We start from the raw sequence: 27,662 nt of genomic DNA, 5'->3' as shown, positions 1-27,662 counted from the left end.
TATGCAATAGCTATCAGTTTTCTCACATATTATTTAAATCTTCATTCTACTGATGAGGAAACAAATTTTGAGACATTAAATAACTTCCCCAAAGGCAACTAGTATGCAAATGTCAGAAATGGGATTCCCTCCAAAGTCTGTGTGATTTAATAGCTTATGCTTCTAAGCACTTTGCTTCTAAGCACTTTGCAATACTGCTTCTTGGTTATGAGACTACTGTAACATTTCACACATTTAAGGCAATGCAAATTTGGACTAAAGCATTGGCTATAAAAATGAAGAGTAGATGATGAGGTAGAAAAAAAGGATTTTAGAGAAAAAAGGAACTTAGCCAATGTTTAGGCTAAGAAAAAAAGCTGTGTCAAAGTGGGGGGCCCCATTTTAGCCTTGGTATATTAGGAAAATGGTGGTGGAAATCACACAGAGATATTTGGGGAAAGGGGATACTAAAAGTAAGAAGCACCATTCATGAGCATGCTGAGTGTGAAGAGGAAGTGACATATGTAAGAAGAGAAATCAGCAGGTGAAGAGACTGGCCCAGACAGACAGCGCTTTCTCCCAATTCACCAATTATCTCCCCTCTGTTTACTTCAAAAGGGGGTGCTGTTTTCTTTTGTTTTAAGAATGACTTGTTTCTTCTTCTTTTTTTTTTTTTAAGATTTTATTTATTTATTTGACAGAGAGAGAGAGGCAGCGAGAGAGGAAACACACAAAGGGGAGTGGGAGAGGGAGAAGCAGGCTTCCTGCTTAGCAGGGAGCCCAATGTGGGGCTCCATCCCAGAACGCTGGGATCATAACCTGAGCCGAAGGCAGACGCTTAATGAATGAGCCAACTAGGCGCCCCAAGAATGACTTGTTTCTAATCATAACGTTCCTTTTTTCATCCTAATCTTCATTCAAAATTTCTAGAAGTCTGGGGCGCCTGGGTAGCACAGTCGTTAAGCGTCTGCCTTCGGCTCAGGGCTTGATCCCGGCGTTCCGGGATCGAGTCCCACATCGGGCTCCTCTGCTGGGAGCCTGCTTCTTCCTCTCCCACTCCCCCTGCTTGTGTTCCCTCTCTCACTGGCTGTCTCTCTGTCACATAAATAAATATAAAAAATCTTAAAAAAACAAAACAAAACAAAACAAAACAAAACAAAAAAAAACCAAAATTTCTAGAAGTCTGGAATTCAATTCATCCTTCATTATCTTTTTTTTTTTTTAAGATTTTATTTATTTATTTGACAGAGAGACAGCCAGAGAGAGAGGGAACACAAGCAGGGGGAGTGGGAGAGGAAGAAGCAGGCTCCCAGCAGAGGAGCCTGATGAGGGGCTTGATCTCATAATGCCAGGATCACGCCCTGAGCGCAAGGCAGACACTTAAAGGATTGAGCGACCCAGGTGCCCTTATCCTTCATTATCTTAATGTGTTCTTTCTTTCTTTCTTTCTTTCTTTCTTTCTTTCTTTCTTTCTTTCATCAAACACTTCATTTTTTAAATAAGATTTTTTAAATTAATTAATTAATTTGTTTATTTCCTAGAGCGCAAGGGCACAAGAGCAGGGGAAGGGACAAGCAGATTCTGTGCTGAGCATGGAGCCTGAGGTGGGGCTCGATCTCACCACCCTGAGATCATGACCTGAGCATAAACCATGAGTTGGACGCCTAACCAACTGAGCCACCAGGTGCTCCTCAAGGACTTCATTTTTAATCTAGTCCAACAAACTTTTTATTCTTCTTACTTCTGAAAAACATTTGACTATGACAACCCTTTCCTTTTTTGTTTAGGAATATTCTCTTTTTCCCATTTTTTTGACCCTTTATTTTCACCAAATCACCTCACTCAAAAGAGGGGGAGGAAATGCAGCATATGATAGTTATTAAAAGCGTGAATTCTGAAGCTGGGAGTGCCTTAGCTATTTAAACTCCTAGCTTCAAACTACCTAACCATTCTGTAGGTCAGTTTCCTTACCTATGAAATAAAGATGATAATAAGAACTCTGTTATCATACAGCTGTTAGGAAGACTAAACGGGATAGTATTTAGAAATGATTACAACAATGCCTGGTACACTGTAAGCACTATATAAATGTAAGTTATTTTTATTTTTAAATTACATTGCTTCTTTGCATAGCTTACCTTTGTTCTCTTCTTCGGACCCACTTGATTTTACTCTTCTCTCTTAACTTTCGCTAATCTTGCCCACTTCACAAATCACAGAGTGATAATGAATTATATCAACATTTAAGCATACCTAAGCAAATAAATTCACAAATATGTAACATTGAGCACAGCCTTTTATTCTAGCCTCTTCTATATTGATCACTTATTCATAAGTCATATGAATGAGCCACTTGGACAAGCTACCAGCTACCACTACCTCAAACCTAACAAAAACCAAATCAAGCTTGTGATATTGTCTCCACAACTAGAATTTTGAACTTCCTCCTTAGTGTTGGGCTACCCCATTTTTTCCACATCTCAGGTTTATAATAACAGAACAGTCTTCCATGTGTGTTTCCTCCTCAAACCCTATGCAAAATTAGTCATTATTCCCTTCATTTCAATTTTGATACAGCTTCGAGTTCCTTCTCTTTTCCTAAGTACCTATTAACAGGGTTTTACTCCACACTCTTATTACCTCATACCCGGATCAGTCTAAGCTGAGCTTCATTCCACCTAGCAATCTTTAATTTACTCCAGTAAATCCTGCAAATTGGTACCAGATTAATTTCTGAACAGAACTGCTGACTTTCACAAAATGCTTCGCACAAGAAAAATTAGCATAAAATTAACTTAAACTCTTGGCCATTTAAACAGTGAAACCACACAGAGAGCACTGCCCCTTTCTTATTACCAGTAGAAAGCTGTCAAGGCTTCTTACCACAGGCACATACACACACACACAGAATGTATAAGAATAGCAGCTGGTTTCTGCTTTTTGATCAATATTGGAAGTCAGTGTCACTCTCTTGGTGGTCCTCTATGTACTAGTACAACAGCCAAGGTCCTCGTGTTCCCTGTATAAACTCTGCTTTTGGCTTGGTTCCTTCTCTTTGCGATGTTGACTTGTACATTAGTTTTCTAGAGATGCTACAACAAAATGGCTGGTTTAAATTTATTTTTCATAGTGTGGAAGCCAGAAGTCCAACATCAAGGTGTTGAGAAGTTCAGTTTTTGCTGAGACCTCTGTCTTTGGCTTTCAAATGACCATTTCCCTCTGTGTTTTCATATGATTTTCTCTCTGTGCTGGTCTATGCCCCAATTTCCTCCAGATGGGTGCATCTCTTAGTATAAGGTTAGCAGTCATATTGGATTAAGGCCCCATCCTTATGACCTCATGTAACTCCTTTAAGGTCGTCTCTACAAATACAGTCACATTACAGGTTAGGGTTTTAATAGATGAATTTGGGAAGATCTATCTCTTGTACTATGCCCCACACAAGCAGAAGCTCCAGGCTTGACTTTATATTCTGAATACAAGAACTTTGTATTTCTCTTTCTTGAAAGCAAATACTGCCTTCCCTCTTTCCTTCTATCTTTCCTTCCTGCCCCCTTAATTCTTTCTTTTTGTGGCCTGAGAGACTGTTATTCAATGAATATTTGTGGAAAAACCAAATAGCAGAGTGTGAGTCTATGTATAAATTGAATCATAAAGCTATAGTAAAAGGCCAATAAAATAAAATGCCACATAGCCTAATATTAAACCTAAAAATAAATCACAAAGCTCAAGCAGCCAGTCAATAAAGAAAAAAAATCATGAGAGAAATGGAGGCAAAATTAAAATATATAAAATATCTTATTTTAAAAGTGGTTGACTGTCTAACTTTCTCCATTTGGATTCTGAATATAGGCATGACAATGTCTTTTTTATCAAAATAACAACAATCAAAAACCAAATAACAATGGTTATTATTTATTAATTGATAAGAAGAATATTTTTAAATCTGGATTTACTACCTTGAACTTCTATACTTCACTACCTAAACTCTTAGGACAAATGACTTCAGTCTATTTGAACTTGTCCTAACCAATGTAAACTAAACTATATCCGATTTTCCTTTTTATCTTCCTATGCTGCATCCTACAATCAATGTTACTTTTAAAGAAATGTTTTGCATACATTTGGGACTTATCAATACTATTTTTTAAAATTATTAAAAATAGATCCCATTTTTCACAATGATTTATCATTACTGAATATTTACTACATTTCATTTATATTACTTACCTTTTACACACCATATTTTCTGGGAAAAAGGCTATGAAAATTTGTTTTCAACATTTTTAAATTTTCAGGGCAGAGTATAAGCAGCATCTCTAAGAAGGCTGAAATTAGTAACAGTTGCTAAATTGATCAATATAGCTCTTTGGTGTCTATAAGGTTCTGTTAAAAAATGATCAACCTGGGGTACCTGGTTGGCTCAGTCAGTACAGCATGTGACTCTTGATCTCAAGGTTGTGAGTTTGAGCCCATGTTGGGCATAGACATTACTTAAAGATAAAATCTTAAAAGAAAAGGGGGATGCCTGGGTGGCTCAGTCAGTTAAGCATCTGATCCTTGATTTCAGCTCAGGTTATGATCTCAGGATCATGAGATTGAGCCTCACATTGGGCTCCAACTTCAGTAGGGAGTCTGCTTGAGATTTCCTCTTCCTCTCCCACTGCCCCTCCCCCTGCTCTTTTTCTCTCTCTAAAATAAATACATCTTAAAAAAAAAAAAAAAGATAAACCCAGTCATATGTATCTACCTGAGGGTGATTTTAAAAAAAGTACAGATAAATAAATGAAAAACTACTCTTTAAAAACAAACAGGAATAGAGTCACTATTCTTTTTTTTTTTAAGATTTTTTTATTTTACTTATTTATTTGACAGAGATAGAGACAGCCAGCGAGAGAGGGAACACAAGCAGGGGGAGTGGGAGAGGAAGAAGCAGGCTCCTAGCAGAGGAGCCTGATGTGGGGCTCGATCCTATAACACCAGGATCACGCCCTGAGCTGAAGGCAGACGCTTAACCGCTGTGCCACCCAGGTGCCCCTAGAGTCACTATTCTTGTCCATGTTTCACCATCAGTAATTATACAGAAAAAAGTTCCATAGTGCTTGTAGGTAGGTAGTCAACTTGACTCCTCTGTACATAGTTAGTAAAAGCCTCATGGAAGTTTATAATCAGGAAAATAGCTAACTGAAATAAACAGCTACAGAAATGGTGGGATTTTTTTCAGACAAATAATCTTCATTATAATAAGAGAAGTTAAGTTCTTTTAATTAAAGCTAAAGAGTTGCTTATTATCCCGTGAACAGGGATTTAAATTGTAGGGGAAGCATGATGAGCCGAGAGACCAAGGGTATCAGAAACACCAATGGAAAAATACCACAGAAAAATACCATTTATTTTGGGCTGCAATTAAAAATGAAGGGATGTATGTGGTGGGGTGAAGGAGGAGGTGGAGAGTAGTAGGAAATTATAAACCTGTGTGAGGAGTTATTTTATGAGATTTAAAGTGGAGCCCAGTTTACTTCTGCTCTGTTTGGCTAGACAAACCAAACACTCCCTTAAAGTAGTAAAAAAAATATGTACTGTCCTAGTGGTAATACAAAAGACAGAGAGAGGCGGATAATTTATTCCTTGTTCTCCTACCAAAAAGGGGAAAGATCAGTGCACAGGGAACAAAGATGAAAAGAGCCAAAAAAGATGCAGCGATGGTAAATTAAAAGAATTTAGTCAAGAAAAGCAGGTAAGAGATGACAATATGACCAAGAAAGGACTCAGAAGTGAAGACCGTGAAGGTAGACATACGCCTAGGTGTGCCTTTTAGGAGCACCCCATTATTTTTTTGCAAGGTCGTATGACTGATAGAGTCAAATTTAATCTGATAGGAAAGAAGTAAAGAGTTGACAACTATATATTTAGGATATTTGTTTTGGGAACCTATTTTTAAGAGGCTTTTCCATCCTGCCTCCCAATCCCAACACATTCATGCATGCACTCAACAACCCCCAACACACATAGACACTGTGCACGGGTACACACATGTGCCAAACCCCCTTACTACCCACCCGCAACACACATCCCTGGAATCCTGGTATCTCTTCCATTCCCTAATATTGCCAATATTCTCAAATCCACACTTGAATTGTGGACTATATTTCAATAATAATTTCTTATATTTGCTGTATGCACAAAGAAGTAGGTGTTATCTATAGGATTTTTGCTTACAAAATCAATGCCAGCAGTTTCTTGGCCTGTGGTCTACATAGTTATATGTATCCCTAGCAATATTAAGTGCTTTTCTGCCCACTATTCATTACCAAACAAATTGTTTCCTTTTCTGAAGGTTTCTGGAAGGAAAAAAAATATATATATAGGGCTTTGGTAGGTACTAAGCAATTTGCCAGTAAGATGAATAGTCTTGGATGTCAACTTAGTACAGAGAAATGTCCAGAAGAAAAAATTCAAGAGTACTTACAGGTTGCAATTTTTTCTCCAGTGGCAGTTAAATTTGACAAAGCCCCAGCCAAGGAAATTTCTACAGTTCTTAATTTTTTTTTCCCCAAGAACAGGTAGTAAACGAGGACACTTTATAATATTAGAAAATCAGCCTTAGGTTTAAAAAGCAACAAAGGTGTATTGGGAAATAGAACTTTCAGTAGATACTATATTAGCCCACACTTTATCTGTAACCATGAGTCCAAATCATGCTAGATAGTCAAAGAATTAAATGAAAGAAAACAATATGCTGACTGTAAACTTTTTGGAAAGCCCTAAATAAGAAATAAATATCATTATATAATTCAGGTAACAGTGCATTAGAATTGAATTTCATCTTACATTACATAATTAAATGTTTTAAATCATATCTGTTAAATCTAGACACAGTGTCACCTTGAGGGAAAGCAGAATTGGGGAAGATGAAGATGGAATTGTATGTTTGCTGAAACAGAAGCTAAGAAAAATCACTTCTGTAGCAGAACTCCTTGGAAGAAAATCATTTAAAAACAGACATATTTCAGCAAGCATTTATAAATGTTTCTTAAAAACAAAATTTTTGAAAAAAAACAGAATTTTTGAAAGATTTTAGAATTAGAAATAGGTACCATATTTGGACATATTATTTATTCACTGACATCTGCTCAAAATTTACTATAAAATTGTGCAATTTGATCAGAAATTTAGAAAGGTGAACAAACAATATTTAGGATACTGGCTGCCACAAAAACGGGGCTCAAGAAAAGTACTTCAACTCTGGAGCATGCAAGAAATAGAAATACCAAAATCAAAGGCCAGTTCTAGAAGAAATAAGAATCATGAATGTGCTATCAAGCTGGGAATCAAAGCCCAATCTGGTTAACAAGTTTTGAATCAGTGCTAGAATAAGTTTTTCTTAAAGGTGGGAAGGAGGAGGAAGAGAAGGGAACTAACATTTATTTAGACCTCTCCATTGCCAAACACAATTTAAATCTAAGCTTCATAATAAAATTTATAATAATTTTTATCCTTTTATTATATGTGAGGAAACCAAATGCTCCTCAAAACAACTGAATAAAATGAAATAAAATAATATTGTTAAATTATTATAAATCTAAGTCTTGAATTCAAGGTTTGCTCAATGGCATATCTATGATCTTTATTTCACTAGTGATCTTCAGACTTTATAATGATAATAAAATGGAAACTAATACATTTTGAGAATTTGCTATGTGTCCTATACTGTTCCATGCATTTTAAGCATATCAATGCACATATTACTCTCAAAAACCTAAGTGATATGTTAATATTATCTCCAGGGTTTAACTTGCCTAGAAACATTCAGCTAGGGATGCCTGGGTGGCTCAGTCAGTTAAATGTCTGCCTTTGGCTCAGGTCATGATCCCAGGGGCCTGGGACTGAGTCCTGCATCAGGCTTCCGGCTCAGTGGGGAGCCTGCTTCTCCCCCTGCCTGCTGCTCTCCCTGCTTGCGCGCTTGCTCGCACTCTCTCTCTGACAAATAAATAAAATCTTAAAAAAAAAAAAAAAAAGAAAAGAAAAGAAACATTCAGCTAATAAGTAAAGAGATGGGATCTAGCCTATATAGTCTGGCTCCTAAAACCAATGCTCTTAACTACACACAATGATTCTTCATGATACTTTAATCATGTCTTTAAGACTTTCTGTATGAAATGACAAGCTCAAGACAAAACCCAAATCCGGCCTTATGTCTATTTTTGTACATAAAGTTTTATAAGACTCCAACTATACTCATTTGTTCATGTTAAATGGCTGCTTTCTTACTACTTATAACTTGGTTGAATTGCAATGTAGACTTTATGGCCAGGACTTTACAGAAAAAAAGTTAGCTGATCCCCAATGAAGACCATAGATAACAAAACATTTATATATTTTTCAGGGAAGTGAATCAAATCTTTCTTAATAATTCATTATTCTTTTCAAATTCCTCATCTCCTCTTATTTACAGAGCTGTCTAATCAAAGAGAACAAGACAAATAGATCTATTTGTTTTCACACCTATTTGTCATAAAGATAATTTGAGTCATTTTCATTTTATTAATAGCTACTGCTCTAAAACACAACAAAAAGTAATCTATTTAAAACTATAATAGATGAAGTAGTAAACATCTGTGTTTCTATTAGTAAATTTACACTAAAATAAAGGTAATAGTATTCTCAGTTTTTATTTTCATTAAGGTTAAAATGAAATAATTACAGAATAACTGCCTTCTATCTAAATGAGTCACTAGATGCTAAAATACTTCTGCTCGTCTGTAAAACTTTAAGGTTGATATTTCTTCCAAATAATTGCATTACATTATCTAAATGTGTAACGCCATCTTTTATATACTCAGTAATTAAAAATAGGCAATTTCACTGTAATTAAATATGCCTTTGTTTCTGATTTTCAAGCAAAAACAAAACACAATTTCAGGAAAAATGTGTCTCAAAGGAACACAATTGCTTTCCACAGTACCATTTGCTTAAGTGGCTCTCTGCTCTCTCTTTCCCTCCCCCACCAGACGTGCTGAACACTCAGCGTATCCCCTGGAGATTCTGCAGGGTGCCATCTGCTGTGTGTCTGCTATGCTGCAGCCCGAAATTCTTGATGCCAGATTTAGCCCATCAAATTACACAACAGTATGTGAGTTGTATTACAACCGAGACATTAATGCTGGATTCATGAAGAAAAAAGAAAGTTAGACATGCATAGCAAAACCATATTAGTGGTTATTTGATTAATTACTGAATACGATTATAACACAACCACCATGTTCAGGTATAATGAGGATGGCATTTGTTGTTAAAGCTGTGGGTTGCAGTTTTTTGTGTTTTGTTTGTTTGTTTTTCAATAAGCAATAAAATAGTACACATGACTAACAGATAATGTAAGTACACATACCAGGAAAGAATTCCCTGGCTGTTAGGCATAGTTTTCTCAACTTGATCCCACTCCATTTTTATGTTGACATCAAATAAATATCACAAGATACACTGATCACAAAGAAGGAGCCAACATATTTCTGCAATTTTAATAGGCAGAGAGATACATAGCTAAATAATGTTGTAGGGGATGGGTTTGGTGGACAAGGAGCCACAGGGTATGAATAATTTGGAAAGACTGAGTTTTTTTAATGCAACACTAAACACATATAAGAAAATATTATGTGTTTATAATGATTTGGAAAGAAACACACAAGGAAGTGTACTGCTAATATAATAAATGATACCTACAAAGTTCTCTGTCACCCTTCCCTTAATTGTACATGTTTACCCCTCTCCCACTCCCTAACTCTACATAGGTAATCTTATCTTGAATATTATGCTTAACATCTCCATACTTCTTTTTGTGACTTTAGTATATATTAATATATTAGTATATATTACATATATACACATGCACACATGACTATAGTATATATGTATTCTTTAATAATATTTCACTTTGCATATTTTTGACTCCATATTCTGTATGAATTTTTCTGTGATTTGGTTCTTGTGCTCAAAATACTCTTTGTGTGACATAATAATACATAAACATAAAGCATTCTATTACATGAATATATTATACCCAGAGGGAGAGTAATGCGGTACAAGTGCTTTGGAAAAAACGGTATTATACAGTAATTTTGAACATTCACTTACTAGTAATTCCATTTCTGGAAGAGACCAGATTTTCACAGAGAGACTAGCATCTTGCCCAAAGTCACACAAGAGAACTGATACTAAAATTTGACAAGTCTATTCCCATACAGACTAGTATATTGTGATCACCATGCTACATTGCCTCTGCAGCATAACCTTAAGTAATATAAATAACAGTTTTTAAAAGAAAAATAATACCTCAATATGGAGGGTACACATGTAAAATAAACTTCGTTTTGAATTGTTTATTGTTCACAAAAATGAATTGTTTACCATTCTTATTAGCCTAATAAAATTTATAATAGCCTTCCAAAACTAAACATTCCTTAATTTGTATATATATAATTTAATATCATATATATTATAATAATACATATAATTATATATCTGTATCTATATATATATAGATTTTTAGTGGGGGACAGAGAGAGAATCTTAAGCAGGTTCCATGCCCAGCATGAAGCCTGACCCCAGGCTTCCATCTCACAACCCTGAGATCATGACCTGAGTCGAAATCAAGAATTGGATGCTCAACTGATGAGCTACCCAGGCACTCCATTTTAAAATATATTTTAAAATTATTTCAGCACATTTATTATTCAAAGACCAATGACTTGTAAATAAATGAACCAATAATTTACCTACTGTGAACCAGGTAGAAATGGTTACTATTTCTGTTCTAGGCTGTTTTATAAATGAACACTTTGAATACGTCATTTTACATACTGAAATTCCTAATGCTTAGGTAATATACTTTTGGAATTAATGGATTTCCAGAATTCATTGATTGTTCATCTTTTCTTTTCTTGTCATACTTTCTTCTCAGCACCATTCCTCAGGTTGGCATTCTTGAAGCCATGTTTTCTCTTGGCTTCTTGACATTACACTCGTAGAATTCTTTCCATCTTATCGGACACTCTTTTTCTTGATTTTTCTAATCATTACATATTGGAGCATCCTGCTCTGGTTTTAGGTACAAGTTCTCTCTCCCATCTTTTTTTTTTTTTTTTTTTTTTAAAGATTTTATTTATTTATGTGACAGAGAGACAGCCAGTGAGAGAGGGAACACAGCAGGCGAGTGAGAGAGGAAGAAGCAGGCTCCCAGCAGAGGAGCCCGATGTGGGACTCGATCCCGGAACGCCGGGATCACGCCCTGAGCCGAAGGCAGACGCTTTAACGACTGCGCTACCCAGGCGCCCCTCTCTCTCCCATCTTAAACAGAATCTACATAATCTTGACTATTCAATCTATATATATCTAGCTCCAATCTTTCTGGGTTTGTAGACATATTAATTTGAATTTCTACTTGACACATGTTCTTGCGTGTCTAAATAAACACCTCAACCTTAACCTGGCCAAAACAGAACTCTTGTTTCCTTCCTGTCTCACACAGGTTACTCCTCTCCTACTCTTCCCAGTCTCAGGAAGTGCAAGAACAGGCCCATTACTCAAATTACAATTGTCAGTTACTCTTGCTTTTCTCCTTCCATCACCACCCAATTCCAATTGCCAGCAATTATTGTTGGCATTGCTTTCAAAACACATCACACATCTTTTCCCTTCTCACTGCCTCAACTCACTGCTACCATCATTTTATACTTGTAAAATCCTTTCTTATATATTGACTGAAAATAGGAAATTCAATTGACATGCAGTAGCTTTTTAGCCAAAGAATGTCAGTTAAAATGTACCTCCTCAATTGAAAGCCCAAAAAACCATAAATGACAATAATATGCCTACCTTTAGTTTTGACTAGTATAACCTTTATTAACAACAATTAATATTCAGTTATTATTCAATCATACAACACTTTATCCTACTAAAGAATATTTACCAGTATATTTCCAAGTGTTTAAGAAATCGCTCATATTTGTCACCTGGCTTGACATAGTCATTAAAAATCACACAAACAAAATAATTACAGTACCTCACATCATGGATACTTTCCCCACACTCTCACTGTGATGACTGTTATATACATTTTATTGTTTAATTGTCCAAGTAACCCTATGGGATATTTAGTAAAGGTGCATATGATGAAATAGAGACTCCAAACCTTAATCAACTTGTAGCAGCTCTTAAGTGGCAGAAGTGAGAATCACCCCTAGATCTTGATGATTTCAAACACTGGTGATTTTTACCAATCTAATATACTTCGTCCAGTGGGACTTTGTTAGTGAAATGGGGCTGGGAATTAGGAAATAAGTTTTCTCTCCCTTCTCTAATCTCTCCTAGAGGACTGTTGAATGTTAAGGTTACTTAAATAACAGAAGGGCCATGGAATTATACCCTTTTTTCCTTCTTATCTATTTTCCAGATCAGGTTTTATAGCCTCATAAAAACCCAGGCCTCACATAAGCAGAATATTCTTATTCAGAAACCTATCCATTCTCAGTGAATCTAAGATACACCACTATCTAAGCCAGAGATTTCTTCAAGAAGTATAGAATGGGGGCGCCTGGGTGGCGTAGTCGTTAAGCGTCTGCCTTCAGCTCAGGGCGTGATCCCAGTGTCCTGGGATCGAGCCCCACATCGGGCTCCTCTGCTGGGAGCCTACTTCTTCCTCTCCCACTCCCTTTGCTTGTGTTCTCTCTCTCTCTGGCTGTCTCTCTCTCTCTCTCTCTCTGTCAAATAAATAAATAAAATCTTTACAAAAAAAAAAAAAAGAAGAAGTATAGAATGGATCCTTTGTTTTGTATCAATATTATGTCATAGTGCTTTTTTTTTAAACTTACATTACTCTAAAATGAGAAGAAAATTAAGCTCTCATAACAGTTTGTAAGAATTGACACTACTGCCCTAACTTCATCTGCATGATAAACAGTCATACTTCATTTACAGGTCTTGCAAGGGAAGGACAGACATTCCACAAAATGGAAGTATTGACAATAGAGCTATCAGTTTGTGATGACATTCCATGTGCGGTCACATTAAGTGTGTAATTTGATGAACTTTGAGAAAAATATAAGCCTATGCAACAACTATACCAATCCAGATGTAAACAGTTTTTATTACTATAGAAATTTATTTATTAGATATAGAGCTATTCTGAAAGACAGAAAGGTACTGCTGCAGAATACCTAGTTCAGCCAGCCAAACGGTATCCTGTTGAAGGTTTCAGGGTATGTCTCACAGATCCTCTCAACCAAACAATTAAAATTTTAAAACCTTAAAGGGGTTGTCCAACAGCTACTTCAAGTTAAAGAAGGGCTTACTTTGAAGAGATTTGTAGATGTGGTTTTGTCTAATGGAATGTCTAATGGAATGGATGAATCCCTAATAAGATTCACAAGAAATCTAAGAATAATTTAAGAGAATTCTATCCATAGAAACACTCTGAAATTTGGACTTAGAATTCTATCCATAGAAACACTCTGAAATTTGGACTTAAAGGGAGAGAAACAGTGCAAAATGAAAAGAAGCCTCTGGAAATCAACATCTACAAGCACACATAAGAATGGGATAACATTCAGAAGAGAACATGTCCTAACTTCATTAAAAAAAAAAAAAAAAAGAAGAAGAAGAAGAATGACTTGGAGGGTAGAACCAAGAGTACAGAGGGCAAAACTAAAAGCTATGAAGAATCATTCCCGGGCTTTAAGCCCGAAACAAGAAACTGCTAACCTATGCATTAGTTTATAGGCCTTTAAGTGGAGAACTGAACTTGGGTTGCTGTACTTAAGCCTTACCTACAACTTCCCATGCTCTACATGATGAGATTCTGATGCTGTATTGGAATGATACTTTGGATGGCCTTGGGAAGGGTAAGTGTACTTTGCACTGTGAGAGATGCATCATTGGGGGACAAAAGGAATATTATGGTAGCTTGGATAGCAAAGGCCACAATGTGTTTTCACCTCCTGGTACATAGACTTTGTATAGTGTCCTCCCACACTAATAACAAGGCTAGTCTTTATTTCCAATACATTTCACAAAAGTGATGATATGTTACTTCTGAGACTAAGTTGTAAAAGACATTGTTAGTTTTGTTCTTCATGTTTCTTTCTATTCCTTCCTTTAGGTTTAATTTGCTCTTCTTCTAGCTTCTTAAAGAAGAAACTTAGATTATCCATTATAGCACTTTCTTCCTTTATGTATAAACTTTAAAACTACAAATTTCTTCTAATATATACTACTAGATACCACAAATTTCGGATGATCATGTTATATTATCATTATCATCTCACTTGAAACACTTTAAAATTCCCCTCAAAGTTTTTAAATTGATCCATTAGATATATAGTAATTTTTTGTTTAATTTCCAATATTTGATGTTTCTCTAGTTTATCATTCCTGACTCCTAATTTAATTTCATTGTTCTAATTAATTTCATTGTTCTAATATATATACATTTATATTTATATATATATTTGATGTCTACATTTGAAATTTATTGAGACTTTTTTTATGACCCAGCATATACTCTGCCTTGATGTTCCACATGGATTTGAAAAGATTGTATAATTCTATTATTAATTGCAATAATCTATAAATTTCAGTGATGTTAAAGAAGTTGATAATGTTTAAATCTTCTGAAACTTTTCTGATTTTCTTTAGTTGTTTTATCAATTCTTGGGAGAACAGAGTTAAAATCAACTATGATGTGAATTTGTCTATTTCTTCATTTAGTTCTGTCAGATTTTTGCACCATATATTTAAAAGCTACATAAATAGGCCATCCACATGTATAATTATGTTTTCCTGATGAACTGACTCTTTCATCAGTACAAAACACAGGCCTTTGATTCTGGTAATACGTCTTATATTTATATCTATCTGACAGTACAGCCATTCATTTTCTTGTGTTTGAAGTTTTAATGGCACATCTTTACTCAACTTGTACTTCAAACACATTTTTTGAGCAACCACAAACAAACAAAACATAAAGCAGACAGCAGAAACTTGTGATTTTGTTATTTTGAAAATATAAATATAACGTGAAGTCTAATTATTAGACCGCTATCTACATTTACATGGGTAATGGCTTGCTTTTGGTAAATTTCCTTACTTTATGACTATCCGCTATTGCTTTTCTCCCATTTGTAATTGTCCATTGCTGGAGTTACTACTCTATTGGCTTTTCATTTGCTCTTGAGATGTGCTGATAGAAAAGATGTTAGTTATAAAATCATTGAAATCATTTTACCAAAATGTGCTTAAAAAAACCCCAAAACTCTTAAATGCCCATTGAATAATGACGAATGGTGAAGTTCAAAGCACTCCAAATTTCATCATATTTTTGTGAATTATATTTAAAATTTAAAAATAAGAAAAATACCTTTGAAATTCAAGAGTCTGAACTATTAGGTTGTTGAGAAAAGAAAAAGGGAAATAGGTAGGATCTCTTCAGTCAATTACAAACCTAAATATTCATGGGTTTGTAAATTATATTGATTCTCAAATCAATACTCTGATTTTCACTAATCTATATATTGTGAGAATAGACTCATCTCACAATATTATTTTTTTACTTCTTTAACCCTTCTTTCTTTCTTTCTTTCTTTCTTTCTTTTTCTTTTTTTTCCCTTTTCCTTTTCTTTTTCTTTTTCTTTTTAATGTCTTATGATTCAGGGAACTTGTTAGGTACATTCCCAGGTCTTGTTTGTAAAATATAAACTAAAATGGCATGGGTGGTAGTAGGGGATTACAAACAACCTTAGATAAACATTCTTATTAGCTATTATCTTTCTAGAAACTATACTACTCATCTCACCTGAAATCTCTTCCCAGTAGCCTTCTCAGTTAGTTACTACAGTAAAACAAATTCCGTAAGAGTGACAAAAGAGAACAGAACAAACTAAAAGGAAACAGAACAGAAACTTTCTCTGTAGATATTAACACATTCTCTTCTTAGACAGTTAATAGAATTATGTGGAAAAATAACAAAAAAGGAAGAAATAAAATGACATAGTTTTCCCCTTGCTACAGTCACATAATTTTATCACTAATGCTGAAGAATAAAGTGACAGTAGAATTTCTAAGGGCCCAAAGTCAGTCTTTTTTTTTTTTTTTTTTTTTTTTTTTTTTTAAATAAAGGAGTTAATGTTTGGGGTTGTTGGAAATATACATGTGTATTTTAATAATAGCAACTGATCTTCAAAAAGGAAGAACAAAATTAAAAGTGTGAGGAGATATGCTAAGTGAAATAAGCCAAGCAGAGAAAGACAATTATCATATGATTTCACTCATTTATGGAACATAAGGAATAGCAGGAGGAGAAGGAAGGGAAGAATGAAGGGCGGGTAAACAGAAGGGGGAATGAAAATGAGAGACTGTGAACTCTGGGAAACAATCTGAGGGCTTAAGAGTGGGGGGCATTGGGATAGGCCGGTGATGGGTAGTAAGGAGGGCACATATTGCATGGTGCACTTGGTGTTATACGCAAATAATGAATCATGGAACATTGCATCAAAAACTGGAGATGTACTGTATGGTGACTAATATAACAAAGTAAAAATTATTTAAAAAAAAGTGAAATTCCACTCAAATTATCCACATTTAACCCACCTCAAAATTAAAATTTAAGACATCAACAGAACACCACCGGGAAAAATCTCAAGTAGGAGCATTTTTTAATGTGATATATTAAACTCATTAATTCCTTTTTATTTTAAAAATCAAATAATGGGAACTTCTGCAGTTAAAAAATAATCTGTGTATAAAAGTATGACTCCTATGCATCATAAAAAAGTAACTAAAATGGGAGTAACTGTTCCATATTAAAAAGGCATTGTTAATCACTTATGAATAATCGGTATTAAACTCAAATTAAGTAATGAGATGTAAATTGCCGTTTGAAAATTCCTAGCTTAGAGAACATTTTTTTTAAGTTTATTTATTTAAGTCATCTCTACACTCAACACAGGGTTCTAATTCCAACCCTGAGATCAAGAGTTGCCTGCTCTACCTACTGAGCCAGCCAGGCGCCCCGACAATATTTAAATAAACCATTTTCTTTAAAGGCATCTATTATAAAGACAACTAGAACAGTTGTCTATGCTAATCATATCATAATATTGCTTTTCTTGTTGACAATAAAGAATAAGACCCCCCACTCTCTGAATGGGCTTAACAAACATGTAATTATTGCTCATTATACATCAGCTTTAAAAATCAATTCTCTTCGGTTTCTTCAAATATTCTTTAATGAATAAAGACAGATGAAAGCATCACAACAATCTCAGTATATTCAGGGCACTGACTCCATAGTGAATATCACAGAATATTTTTTAAATTATAAAATTAAGTACCCTAAGAAAGCCTTTGACACTTCCTGTCAGTTCTTCCTACTTCCTTTTTACTTGTTGATTTAATTAAAACTCAGACCAAAGGAGAGGCTCTAGCTGAATAGTTGAACACTACAGACTTTGAGATTAATATCTTTTAATATAACAGTTGTTACTAAGCTTGCTTTGTTCAGAGATTCAGGCTGCATGTTAAGCCAAAGTTCACGGAGATTTGACAAGTGTAGCAAAACACTCACGTTGTCAGTATAGAAACCACATAGTAATACATATAGTGTGCTCTTAAATATTTAACAGGCTTACCAAAAATTAAAAGCCCTAATTTGTAGTGCTTATCAATTCCTGTGGCATAATACTCCCACGTGACTGATTTCAAGCTAACAAAATGACATAAATGAATCTAAAATTGGAAAATATACACAGCAGCCCTTATATAGTATTTCCACATATAGATCCAATAGATGCAAATAGTTAATAGAAGAATATAGTAAAATAAATAGGAAATGATGGGTTTTGAGTACTGATTACCCTTCTAAAAATATAATGTCTATATAATTTAATTTTTAGGCCTGTCCTTAACTGACAGCTCATAAAATTCTTGAAATTCTAACAGTGATCAAATATAAAAGCACTACTCCTGCACAGCACTGTATAGATTCTAGACCCCAAACCACCCAGCAATATAAACTGGTATGGAATGCAGATATCTCTTCCAGGTTTTACTCTAACAGCTGATAAGAACACATGACTGAATGCCCCCAACAGTCTATGCCATCACTTCCCTTAAATTCCCTTCTCTCTTCTTGATTCCATTCTGGCCTCTAGTGGTAGCTGCTAGCATTATTATTATTATTATTATTATTATTATTATTATTATTAATATTATCATCTAAGTGTTAGAAAAGCAAATTATTAAAGATCATCCTTGTAAGGGAACCATAATACTACTCATTCTAAATAGTTATATTTTTCTGTTCTCACATTATTTATTATCATTTCCTATGAGTTAATACAATTCAATGGAACAATAGTGGGATACAGTAAAAAGTCACTAGGTTTGGAGTCAGAAATCTCAGGCTGTTGTCTTGAATTCACACCTAGTAGAGGAAAGTCATTTAAAATTTCTGACCTCTCATTTTATGTTTGAAATAATAATAATATGTATATTGTTTATAGAAATCCCCAAAGAAAACTGTTGTTGTACTTATAAAAATAAATCCACAGCATATTTAAATCCTAAAGAATAGTTGATTATTGGGCATAAAGAGGAAATAATCCATTATGCATTTTCCTAACTAAATCATCATCTGAGTACAGACTGTAGGAGGGCAACTGTATTCAGTGGGCAAAATCAGTCAAACATTCAGATTAGATTTTACTAGACTGATTGTTACTGGGACAAAAATGACAACACTACTTTTATGGTATCATATAAATAAAGCCTCAATACCATTAAAATGTAATCCATTTGGGGCACCTGGGCGGCTCAGTCAGTTGAGCATTGGACTCTTGATTTTGGTTCACGTCATGATCTCAGGGTTGTGGGACTGAGCCTGGCACTGGGTGTGTCGCCCGCTTAGGATTCTCTCTCTCCCTCTCCCCTCCTCTCTCTCTATCTCTCTCTATCTAAAAAAAAAAAAAAAAAAAAAAAAAAAAAGTCCATTTAATAGATCTCTCAATAGCTTTATAACAACACATAGCTTAACAGCTGATGCCCATTTCTCTTTAACCAACTTTGCCTGAGTTCGGTGTCAATTTATTCTTTTTCAATTCCTTCACAGAATCCTAGAATGTTAGACCAGAAGAATACCTTATAAAGTGGAGCTCCACAGCCTTCATTTGACATACGAGAAAAGCTAAGCTGCTAGAGGATACTTGACCCCTGCCCAGAGTCATGCAGTTAATTATCAACAGAGCAGGGACTAACCAGTCTACAGACTCCACTGTCTACCAGCACTGAAAGACATTAATCTTAGAGTAAACCATTACCTCTTGAAGAACTCTCTTCATCTTTAATAATAATGTCTTGACAGCTGTGCAGTCCTGTAACATCAGTCTGAAGGGCAGAGAATCGAGGCCTCCATTTTCTTCCACACCTTGCAGGGGCCAGTCTGCAGATGGACTGCTGGGCATTCGACTGATATGGGAACACCTGACTTCCTGATCAATGTCTTTTGTTAATTTCAGGGAAAGATTCCTAACAAGAAAAAAAAAAAAAGAAAAATTACAATGTAGTGTATTCAGAGCAGTATTTTCCAAGCTGTTGATCAATGTCAGGAGTGAGCTAGAAAAAATTCCTTGTGACTGGCATCATTTCCTTTTATTAGTCTTTGAAAATTCTGAGACCCTTTTGTCAAAATTATGAAATAGGTCAATTGTATTTTTAGTAGTAAGATGCAATGATAATCACTATTTTAGAATGTGATTTTTTCCCTTTCAAGAATTTCATTTATACATAACAGTGTGCTTATACTTTCTTAAATTAACTCTTTTTAAATCTTTTTTAAATGTTGAAAGTCAACAGAAATCACCAAAAGAGAAATTTCATATCTTTTCTGAAAATACGTTTAAAAATTAATTGGAGGGGTGCCTGGGTGGCACAGCGGTTAAGCGTCTGCCTTCGGCTCAGGGCGTGATCCCGGCGTTACGGGATCGAGCCGCACATCAGGCTCCTCTGCTGGGAGTCTGCTTCTTCCTCTCCCACTCCCCCTGCTTGTGTTCCCTCTCTCGCTGGCTGTCTCTCTCTCTGTCAAATAAATAAATAAAATCTTTAAAAGAAAAAATTAATTGGAAATAAAAGATTAAGAAACCAAAAATTAAGATAAAATAACTTTCTTAATTATTCAATGGCCATTTTCAGAGTTAAAGACTTGTATGCATAAGATTTTATGTGAAAAGAGTAAAATAAATGGAAGATGCATAACTTCATATGTAATAATATGTTTATCAAATTATCATTAAATTTTTATCATAGTAATGTCTGGAAAAACACACCCATATATTTACCCTGTTCTACTTGATAATCAACAATTATTTGAAAATATTGCATTTTGAAAATCCTCTAACATGGCTTATATCGACAATATGTGTAAAAGAAAGATACTAAGATCGACAATTTTCCAAATGTGCAGATCAGGAATCTAAAAAGAGTCGCAAAAGAGGAGCTTATAGAAGTGGTCTTTTTCATTGAGTTTTCCTGAATTTGTTTCCATTTCTTAAAACCAAGGGGACTATACAATAATGACAACATGATAGCATGGCTCAGGCTATTTATGAAAAAATAGTTTAGGATTTGTGCTCAACTTTAGTAGCTTTTATGTATATTATTTCCTGAATTATATGACAAGGTCACTTAGCAACCAAAATTGAAAAAAAAAACAAAAAACAACAGAGTAGCCTTGTAACTTGCCACTAAGATTAGGAAAAGATGCCAATAAGAAATATATCCTCAGTTAATTTTATTCAACTCTGATTATTCATAATAGTAAATTATTTTTTTTTAATTTTATTTATTTAAGAGAGAGAAAGAGAATGTGTGAACGGTGGAAGGGGGTGGAGGGTCAGAGGGAGAGGCAGAGAATCCCAAGCAGACTCTGTGTGGTGCTTGAGTCTGGGCTCAATCTCTGCAACCATGAAATCATGAGGGTGAGCCGAAATTGCAAGTCTGCCGCTTAACTGACTGAGTCACCCAGGTGCCCCCACAATAGTATAATTAATTTTTAAAGTATTAGATAGTAAATAAAACACACTTTTGGATTACACTAAATTGTTCACTTATCTTCACACATACATTCACTGATCACAATTGTCCTTTGAAGTGGTAAGATAGTAATTACCGTCTTCATTTTGTATCTATAATAAAATAATAAATAAATAGTAATAGGGATGGTTGGGTGGCACATTTGGTTAAGCCAACGACTCTTGGTTTTGGCTCAGGTTATGATCTCAGGGTTGTGAGACTGAGCCCTGCATTGGGCTCTGCGCTCAGTGGGGAGTCGGCTTCCTCTCTCCCTCTCCCTCCACACTCACACATGCTCTCTCTCTCTCTCTAAAATGAATAAATAAATCTTAAAAAAAAATAGTAATAGTTAAAAATCTTTGAGGGCTTACTTATAGGTCAAATACTGTGCTAACCATTTCATGTGTATAATTCATTCAAACTTTGAACAAGTCCAAGAGGTAAATATAATAAGTATCTTAATATTACATGAGGAAACTGAGGTCCAGAGAAGTAACTTATCTCAGAGTTTAAAAGCTAGTGGCAAGTAGACTTGGGATGAATCAACCAACCTAGGCACTCTTGCAAGACTTTTTTTTTCCTTGCTAAACACATAATATGCCTATATATAACAATGCTTAATGCATCTCAGGTAGTCTTTTAAGGACTTTTACATGTTAACCACTTAATACAACTCTTTTAGGTAATATTATTACCATCCCTATTTCATAGTTGAGGGAGTTTAATATCAGAGAGGTTAAGTAACTCGCTGATGGTCACACAGCAAAGAAGGGACAGAGCTGAGATTTGAATGCAGACAGGGCACTCAAGTCTGTATCCCATGTGAAAAACAAGCAAATAAGCCAAAACTAAAACCAAAAAGCCAAAAATATAAAAATAAACAAAACCCTACAATTGTACAAAGAATCATTTATATTTTCTCTTTTAAAATATATTTTATCTAATATGATATTCATCTTAATTATGCACAACTTGTGAACTATGCAATCACTCTTAAAGGTTTCCATTTTATTTTAGTGTCTTCTATCCTATTTTCTCTAAGACTGATAAGAATAAAATGGAATAGAAAAATTAGATTTTACAGTATATGTAATAGTTTAATTATGATAGAATTTTCAAAGGTTTATCAGGTTTTAGTTGTGAACCACCCTGGTGTCTGTCACATATTAGGCTGAGTTGGTAAATAATTGTACAATTGAAGTTGAAAAAATGAACACAATAATGAGTGAATGAATAAAACATATTTTTTTTTGTAATTATGCAATATATTTCTCATTTGTATACATAAATTTTTATGCAAGGTGAGTTGTTATGCATTGCAGGGCTGCCACCCATGGTTCAAAATTTCCTACACTCTTACAATAAAGTAATTAAGCTAATGTTTTTATATTTCCTTTTAGTTAGATTGCTATTTCTTTGGACCTATTTGTCCAGTCATGGATCTAAACATCAGTGAAGACTGACAAATGTTTCAGAAACCACACAGGTGTGAAGTTCTGTGACTAATTTCAGGAGTTTACTATGGTTCTGTGGATTATAGTTTAACATTTACAAATCTAAGAATCCCTGTAATTTTCAGATAGTTAAAGAATGGGCTTACACAAAAATGCTTAGAAGATAAATTAACCATTGTTTTATAATTCAAAACACTGAATGTATTCTTAATTCCAACAAGGGAGAATGATGGCATTTTTTCACAATTACAGAAAATACCCATATTGTGTCCAGCAGAGCAACGGCGGTTGAAGTTGCAGAGCTTAACAGGATACAGTCACTGACCTCAAGAGGCTCACCGCAGTTATTAACTTTTTAATAGGTGATACCAAAAAAATATCAGTTACAGTTGACCCCCGAACAACATGGATTTGAACTCTGTGGATCCACTTATGTGTGGACTGTTTTCGATAATTACAGTACAATATATAAATGTTTTTCCTCTTCCTTATGATTTTCTTTATAACATGTTATTTTCTCTAGCTTACTTTTTTGTAAGAATACAGTATATAATATACATAACATACAAAATATGTGTGAGTTGACTGTTACTGGTAATGCTTCCATTCCATCCTAGGCTATTAGCAGTTAATTTGGGGGGAACCAAAACTCATACACAGATTCGTGACTGTGCAGGGTATCGGTGTCTGCAACCCCGGGGTTGTGCAAGGGTCAACTGTGATGTTCTTTTGCACATGAAAAACGAATATTTTCACCTGAAAACATTTTATTTCTACATGAAAAATAGTCGGCTAGAAGACCACCATAATCAAAATCGTTCTTAATTAGGTTGAGGTAGTTAGTGAAATGGGCCGTTAAACAGGATTACTACTCAGTTGCATAGGATAGCACAGCCATCCTGTTGTATGTTTTATGACCATTATATTTCTGACTGATAAGTTCCTGAGGCTTACAACTGTTAAATATTTTAAACGTCAATCTTTTTTAAAAAGAGACTTTTATTGAGACAAAAATACCCAAGTGTCTCTGGGTAAATTCACCTAAAAAATAAATAAATAAAAAATTCCCTGTAGTTGACAAAAAAAAAAGAAAGAAAGAAAAATCTCTACTATGGAGCCAGTTTCCTCTCGCAGAGACCACACATAAGGCCAGGAGGATAAAGCTATGTTCAGGTACTCCCTTGTTCTTGCATTAGGAGGGACAACTAGATAACACACTCTGTGCACTTTGGGACATAGAGCTCTCTGTCTGCCAACGCTTTCAATTATTATAGTTTCAGAAAAGTGAACAGATGTGCATTATATCAAAAAAGTTACACAGTCCCTTAACTTGACCAAAAAAGCAGAGGTTGGAGGGGAGGGGACACTGAGGCTTGATACAGAGGTTCATTAATCACCATAACTAGTACAAACAAACAACAATGACATTGTAATCTCCACCAAACACATTTATACACAGTTTACCCTCTCTGTGTCAACTTCATGAATCGTCAGTAGAATTGCTCAGTAATTTTTATACTTGCCTTGTTGCTCATGAATTCTGTTCAAGTCTTTATAACTTAAAATTTAACACTTAGTTTTTCTACAGCAAAGGAAGCCATCAACAAAATGAAAAGGCAACCTACTGAGAATATATTGCAAATGATATATCTAATAAGGAATTAATATTCAAAATACATAAAGAACTTACATAACTCAACACCAAAAACACCAAATAATCCAATTAAAAAACGGGCAAAGGACCTAAATAGACATTTTTCTCAAAAAGACATTCAGGTGACAAACGGACACATGAAAAGATACTCAATATCACTCATCATCAGGAAAATGCAAAGCAAAACTGCAAGGAGATGTCACATAAATGGCTAAAATCAAAAAGACAAAATATAACAAGTGTTGGCAAGATACAGAGATAAAGGAACGCGTGTGTACTGCTGAAAGGAATGTAGATTAGTGCAGCCACTGTAGGTAGTAGTATGGTGGTTCCTCAAAATATCAGAAACAGAAATACCACTGATCCAATAATTCCACTACTGGGTATTTACCCAAATAAAACAAAAACACTAATTCGAAAAGATATATGCACTGCTATGTTTATTGCAGCATTGTTTACAATAGCCAAGATATGGAAGCAACCTAAGTGTCCATCAACAGATAAATGGTTAAAGAAGATGTGGTATCTGTATTGGAATGGAATATTACCCAGTAATAAAAAAGAATGAGATCTTGCCATTTGTGACAACATGGATGATCCTAGAGGGTATTATGCTAAATGAAAGAAGTCAGAAGGAGAAAGATAAATATCATATGATTTCACTTACAAGCGGAATCTTTTTAAAAAATCAAACAGAAAACCAAAAAAACATAAAAAGCAGAAATAGACAAATATAGAGAACTGGTGGTGGCCAGGGACGGGGGGAAGATGGAGGAAGGGGCAAAATGGGTGAAGGGGAGTGGAACGTGCATGCTTACAGTTATGGAATGAATAATGAGTCATGGGGATGAAATGTAGCATAGGGAATACGGTCAATGGTATTGTAATAGCATTGTACAGTGACAGACGGTAGCTACACTTGTGGTGAGCCCTGTGTTCCAGACAAAATAAAAAGAGAGAGGAAGAGAGAGAGAGAGAAATCAAATCATTTTGATTAGCACAGGAATGAAAATTAAGCTATTCAGATAAAGGGAACATGGAATCATTGTGTTATTATTTCTTACAACTGCACTGAATCTATAATTATTTCAAAATAAGTTTAATTAAAAAATTACCAACATTTAGATAAAGTTGAAACTTACGGGCCTTTCTCAGTCTGTAAGTACCACAAAAATGAAGGTTTTGAGTAAGATTAACAGCACAGCTCATAAATGTTACATTAAATGTATTCTTGAAAGTTTCAACTTGAGAAACTTGAGTTTCAACTGGCACTTTAAACATTTAACTAAAACTGCTATAGTGAATTCGCTTTGTACTTTTGTCACTGGAATTCTTTGTGTGAAAGGAATTTTCTATCAAGCTAGTTCAAAAGTTTTGCTGCAATTCTATTTTGAATATGACAGACAAGTTTAATAAGAAAATATGTATCTTGACATAAACTTTAGAGTGATTAAAGGAGTTTTCCTTACCAGGGAGAGAAAATAAAAGATTATTTTCACAATTTTTTTCTCATTTAGTTATAAGGAGCACTATCAGTTTAATAGTGAGAAATTTTCTTTCCACCCACATCATTTGAAAACTTCCCAATATAATGTCCAAATGACTAACAAAATACAAGAGCATGTCAGTTGCAAAGGATTGATGCTCTTAGCTGTCATAGGAGCGATTCCTTATTTAGTGCAGTGACACCTTTCATTATAGCAAATGTCTATGGCCATAAGGGATCTCAATGATTTACACTTTATAATGTGGCTATGATTTCTGAAGCAGATTTCTAAGGAATGGAAAGTAAAAGTCATTTCTATTTGCCCACCATAATAAATAAGCATATGCATACATCTGCCTCCCAAAGCTTCATTAAGTAGATCTGCAGAAAATAATACTTTCTAAAAACTTAACTTCTGGAAACTGATTTTTATTTAATTTGCATTTCAAAAAGGGCTGGGTTATTCATGGTAAATTAAATTTTAGCTTGAATAATTCTAAGACAGGCACAAAGATACAAATCTATATTAAAAGATTGGCATTCCAGAACTAAAAACTGTTTGTGAAACTAACTACAAAAAAGCTATTTTTGATAAATAAGTCATTCTTCTCATATTTCCTTTCATAATATATTGTTTAACTGAAAGTGTCATTTTAGGGGGAAAAAACTTGTATGTCAAATTGTTTTATGGTTGGATATTTAGTTGTATTATTGGAAGGGATGGGAACCAGCATTCATCTCTCCACAGTAGTAGTATAGTGGTTATAATAAATTTTTAACATTTTACACTTAGATATAGATTTACATTTGAGAAGGACTTCACTACTACCTGAAGTGATGGATAGAAAAAAAGCAAGATATGGAGAAAGGCAAGCTAAAATACAAATATCTTAACATAACCAACAAGGTCTTCCATAATATAGCAACTGTCTGCCTCACCATACCTTATTTTATAAAAACTGTCTCATTTTTTAAGCTCCAGTACACCGGCCTTCATTCAGGCCCTGAAATGTGCCAGACTTCATCCCGTCTCAGGAATTTTGCCTATGTTTTGCTATCTGCATGAAAAAGTGTGGCTTACCCTTTGCACCTTCAGATCTCCCCTTTACATACAACACCTCTTAAGAAAACCACCTCTGCATCTATATAAACATACACAGGTTTCTCATTTCTAGGCTAAGACTTCTTTTGTAGCACTAAACACAATGCAGTTAAACATTAATTTGAAGAGACCTCTGAGAACACACTGGCTTGAGCTGAACTACACTCTACCTCCCGTTCCAAATATGAAGTGATAGTAGATGAATGATAAGCACATTTATTTTCAAACATATTACAGTGCAGGAGGGAAAGACAGAAAAATTTCCAGATCCCAAAAGGGCAAAATTAAAACAGCATGAGTTACCACTATAGCAGTTTCAGGATGTTGAACTTGGATGCAGTCTGCAAAAACAGAAGCTGCAGTTTTGGTGCCTATGCAGATTTAGGGGAGTATCTGCCAGTAACGAAGAAGTCTAACAGTATGGGGAGACAAGAGGGTTTCAAACTAAAAAAAAAAAAAAAAAAAAAAAGCATCCAAATATCAGTCTGATCTACTTTTAAAATAACTGTTGGCTACAACACCCCTTTCTTTAAAGGAAGACAATAAAATACAGACCCTCAGAAATAAGTAATCCACAATGTCTGGCAAATATTCAAATAAATAGACATGCAAAGAAGAAAAAAGGGAGACAAAAACAATTCATCGACATTATGAGATGACCCATATGTTGGAATTATCAGACAAGGATTTTAAGCAGCTATGACCATAAGTATGTTCAAAGCCTTAAAAGAAAAAGTTGACATAATAAATAAATACATGGTTGATCTCATCAGAGAAATGAAAACTATAAAAAAAGAACCAAAATGGAAAATCTAGAATCAATTGATGCAGTTTCTGAAAGGAAAAAAAAAGCATATAGATATAGATATA

At 34.6% G+C, this 27,662-nt stretch overlaps 1 protein-coding gene across 6 annotated transcripts in view; it reads right to left on the bottom strand.

Annotated features, from left to right (window-relative positions):
* The window catches only part of CCSER1 (coiled-coil serine rich protein 1), a 1,292,599-nt gene that overhangs the window by 825,362 nt on the left and 439,575 nt on the right, over window positions 1-27,662 (bottom strand). For all 6 annotated transcript variants that reach the window (XM_044388078.3, XM_044388079.3, XM_057309745.1 and 3 more), the window contains one exon: window positions 19,347-19,554. In XM_044388078.3, coding sequence (XP_044244013.1) covers window positions 19,347-19,554 — 208 coding nt within the window. The remainder of the gene's footprint in view (window positions 1-19,346; window positions 19,555-27,662) is intronic.

The sequence above is a fragment of the Ursus arctos genome, unplaced genomic scaffold (genome assembly GCF_023065955.2).
Source record: "Ursus arctos isolate Adak ecotype North America unplaced genomic scaffold, UrsArc2.0 scaffold_9, whole genome shotgun sequence".
NCBI classification, from domain to species: domain Eukaryota; kingdom Metazoa; phylum Chordata; class Mammalia; order Carnivora; family Ursidae; genus Ursus; species Ursus arctos.
The sequence above is the reverse complement of the archived record's forward strand: the minus strand, read 5'-3'. Positions and strand labels throughout refer to the sequence as shown.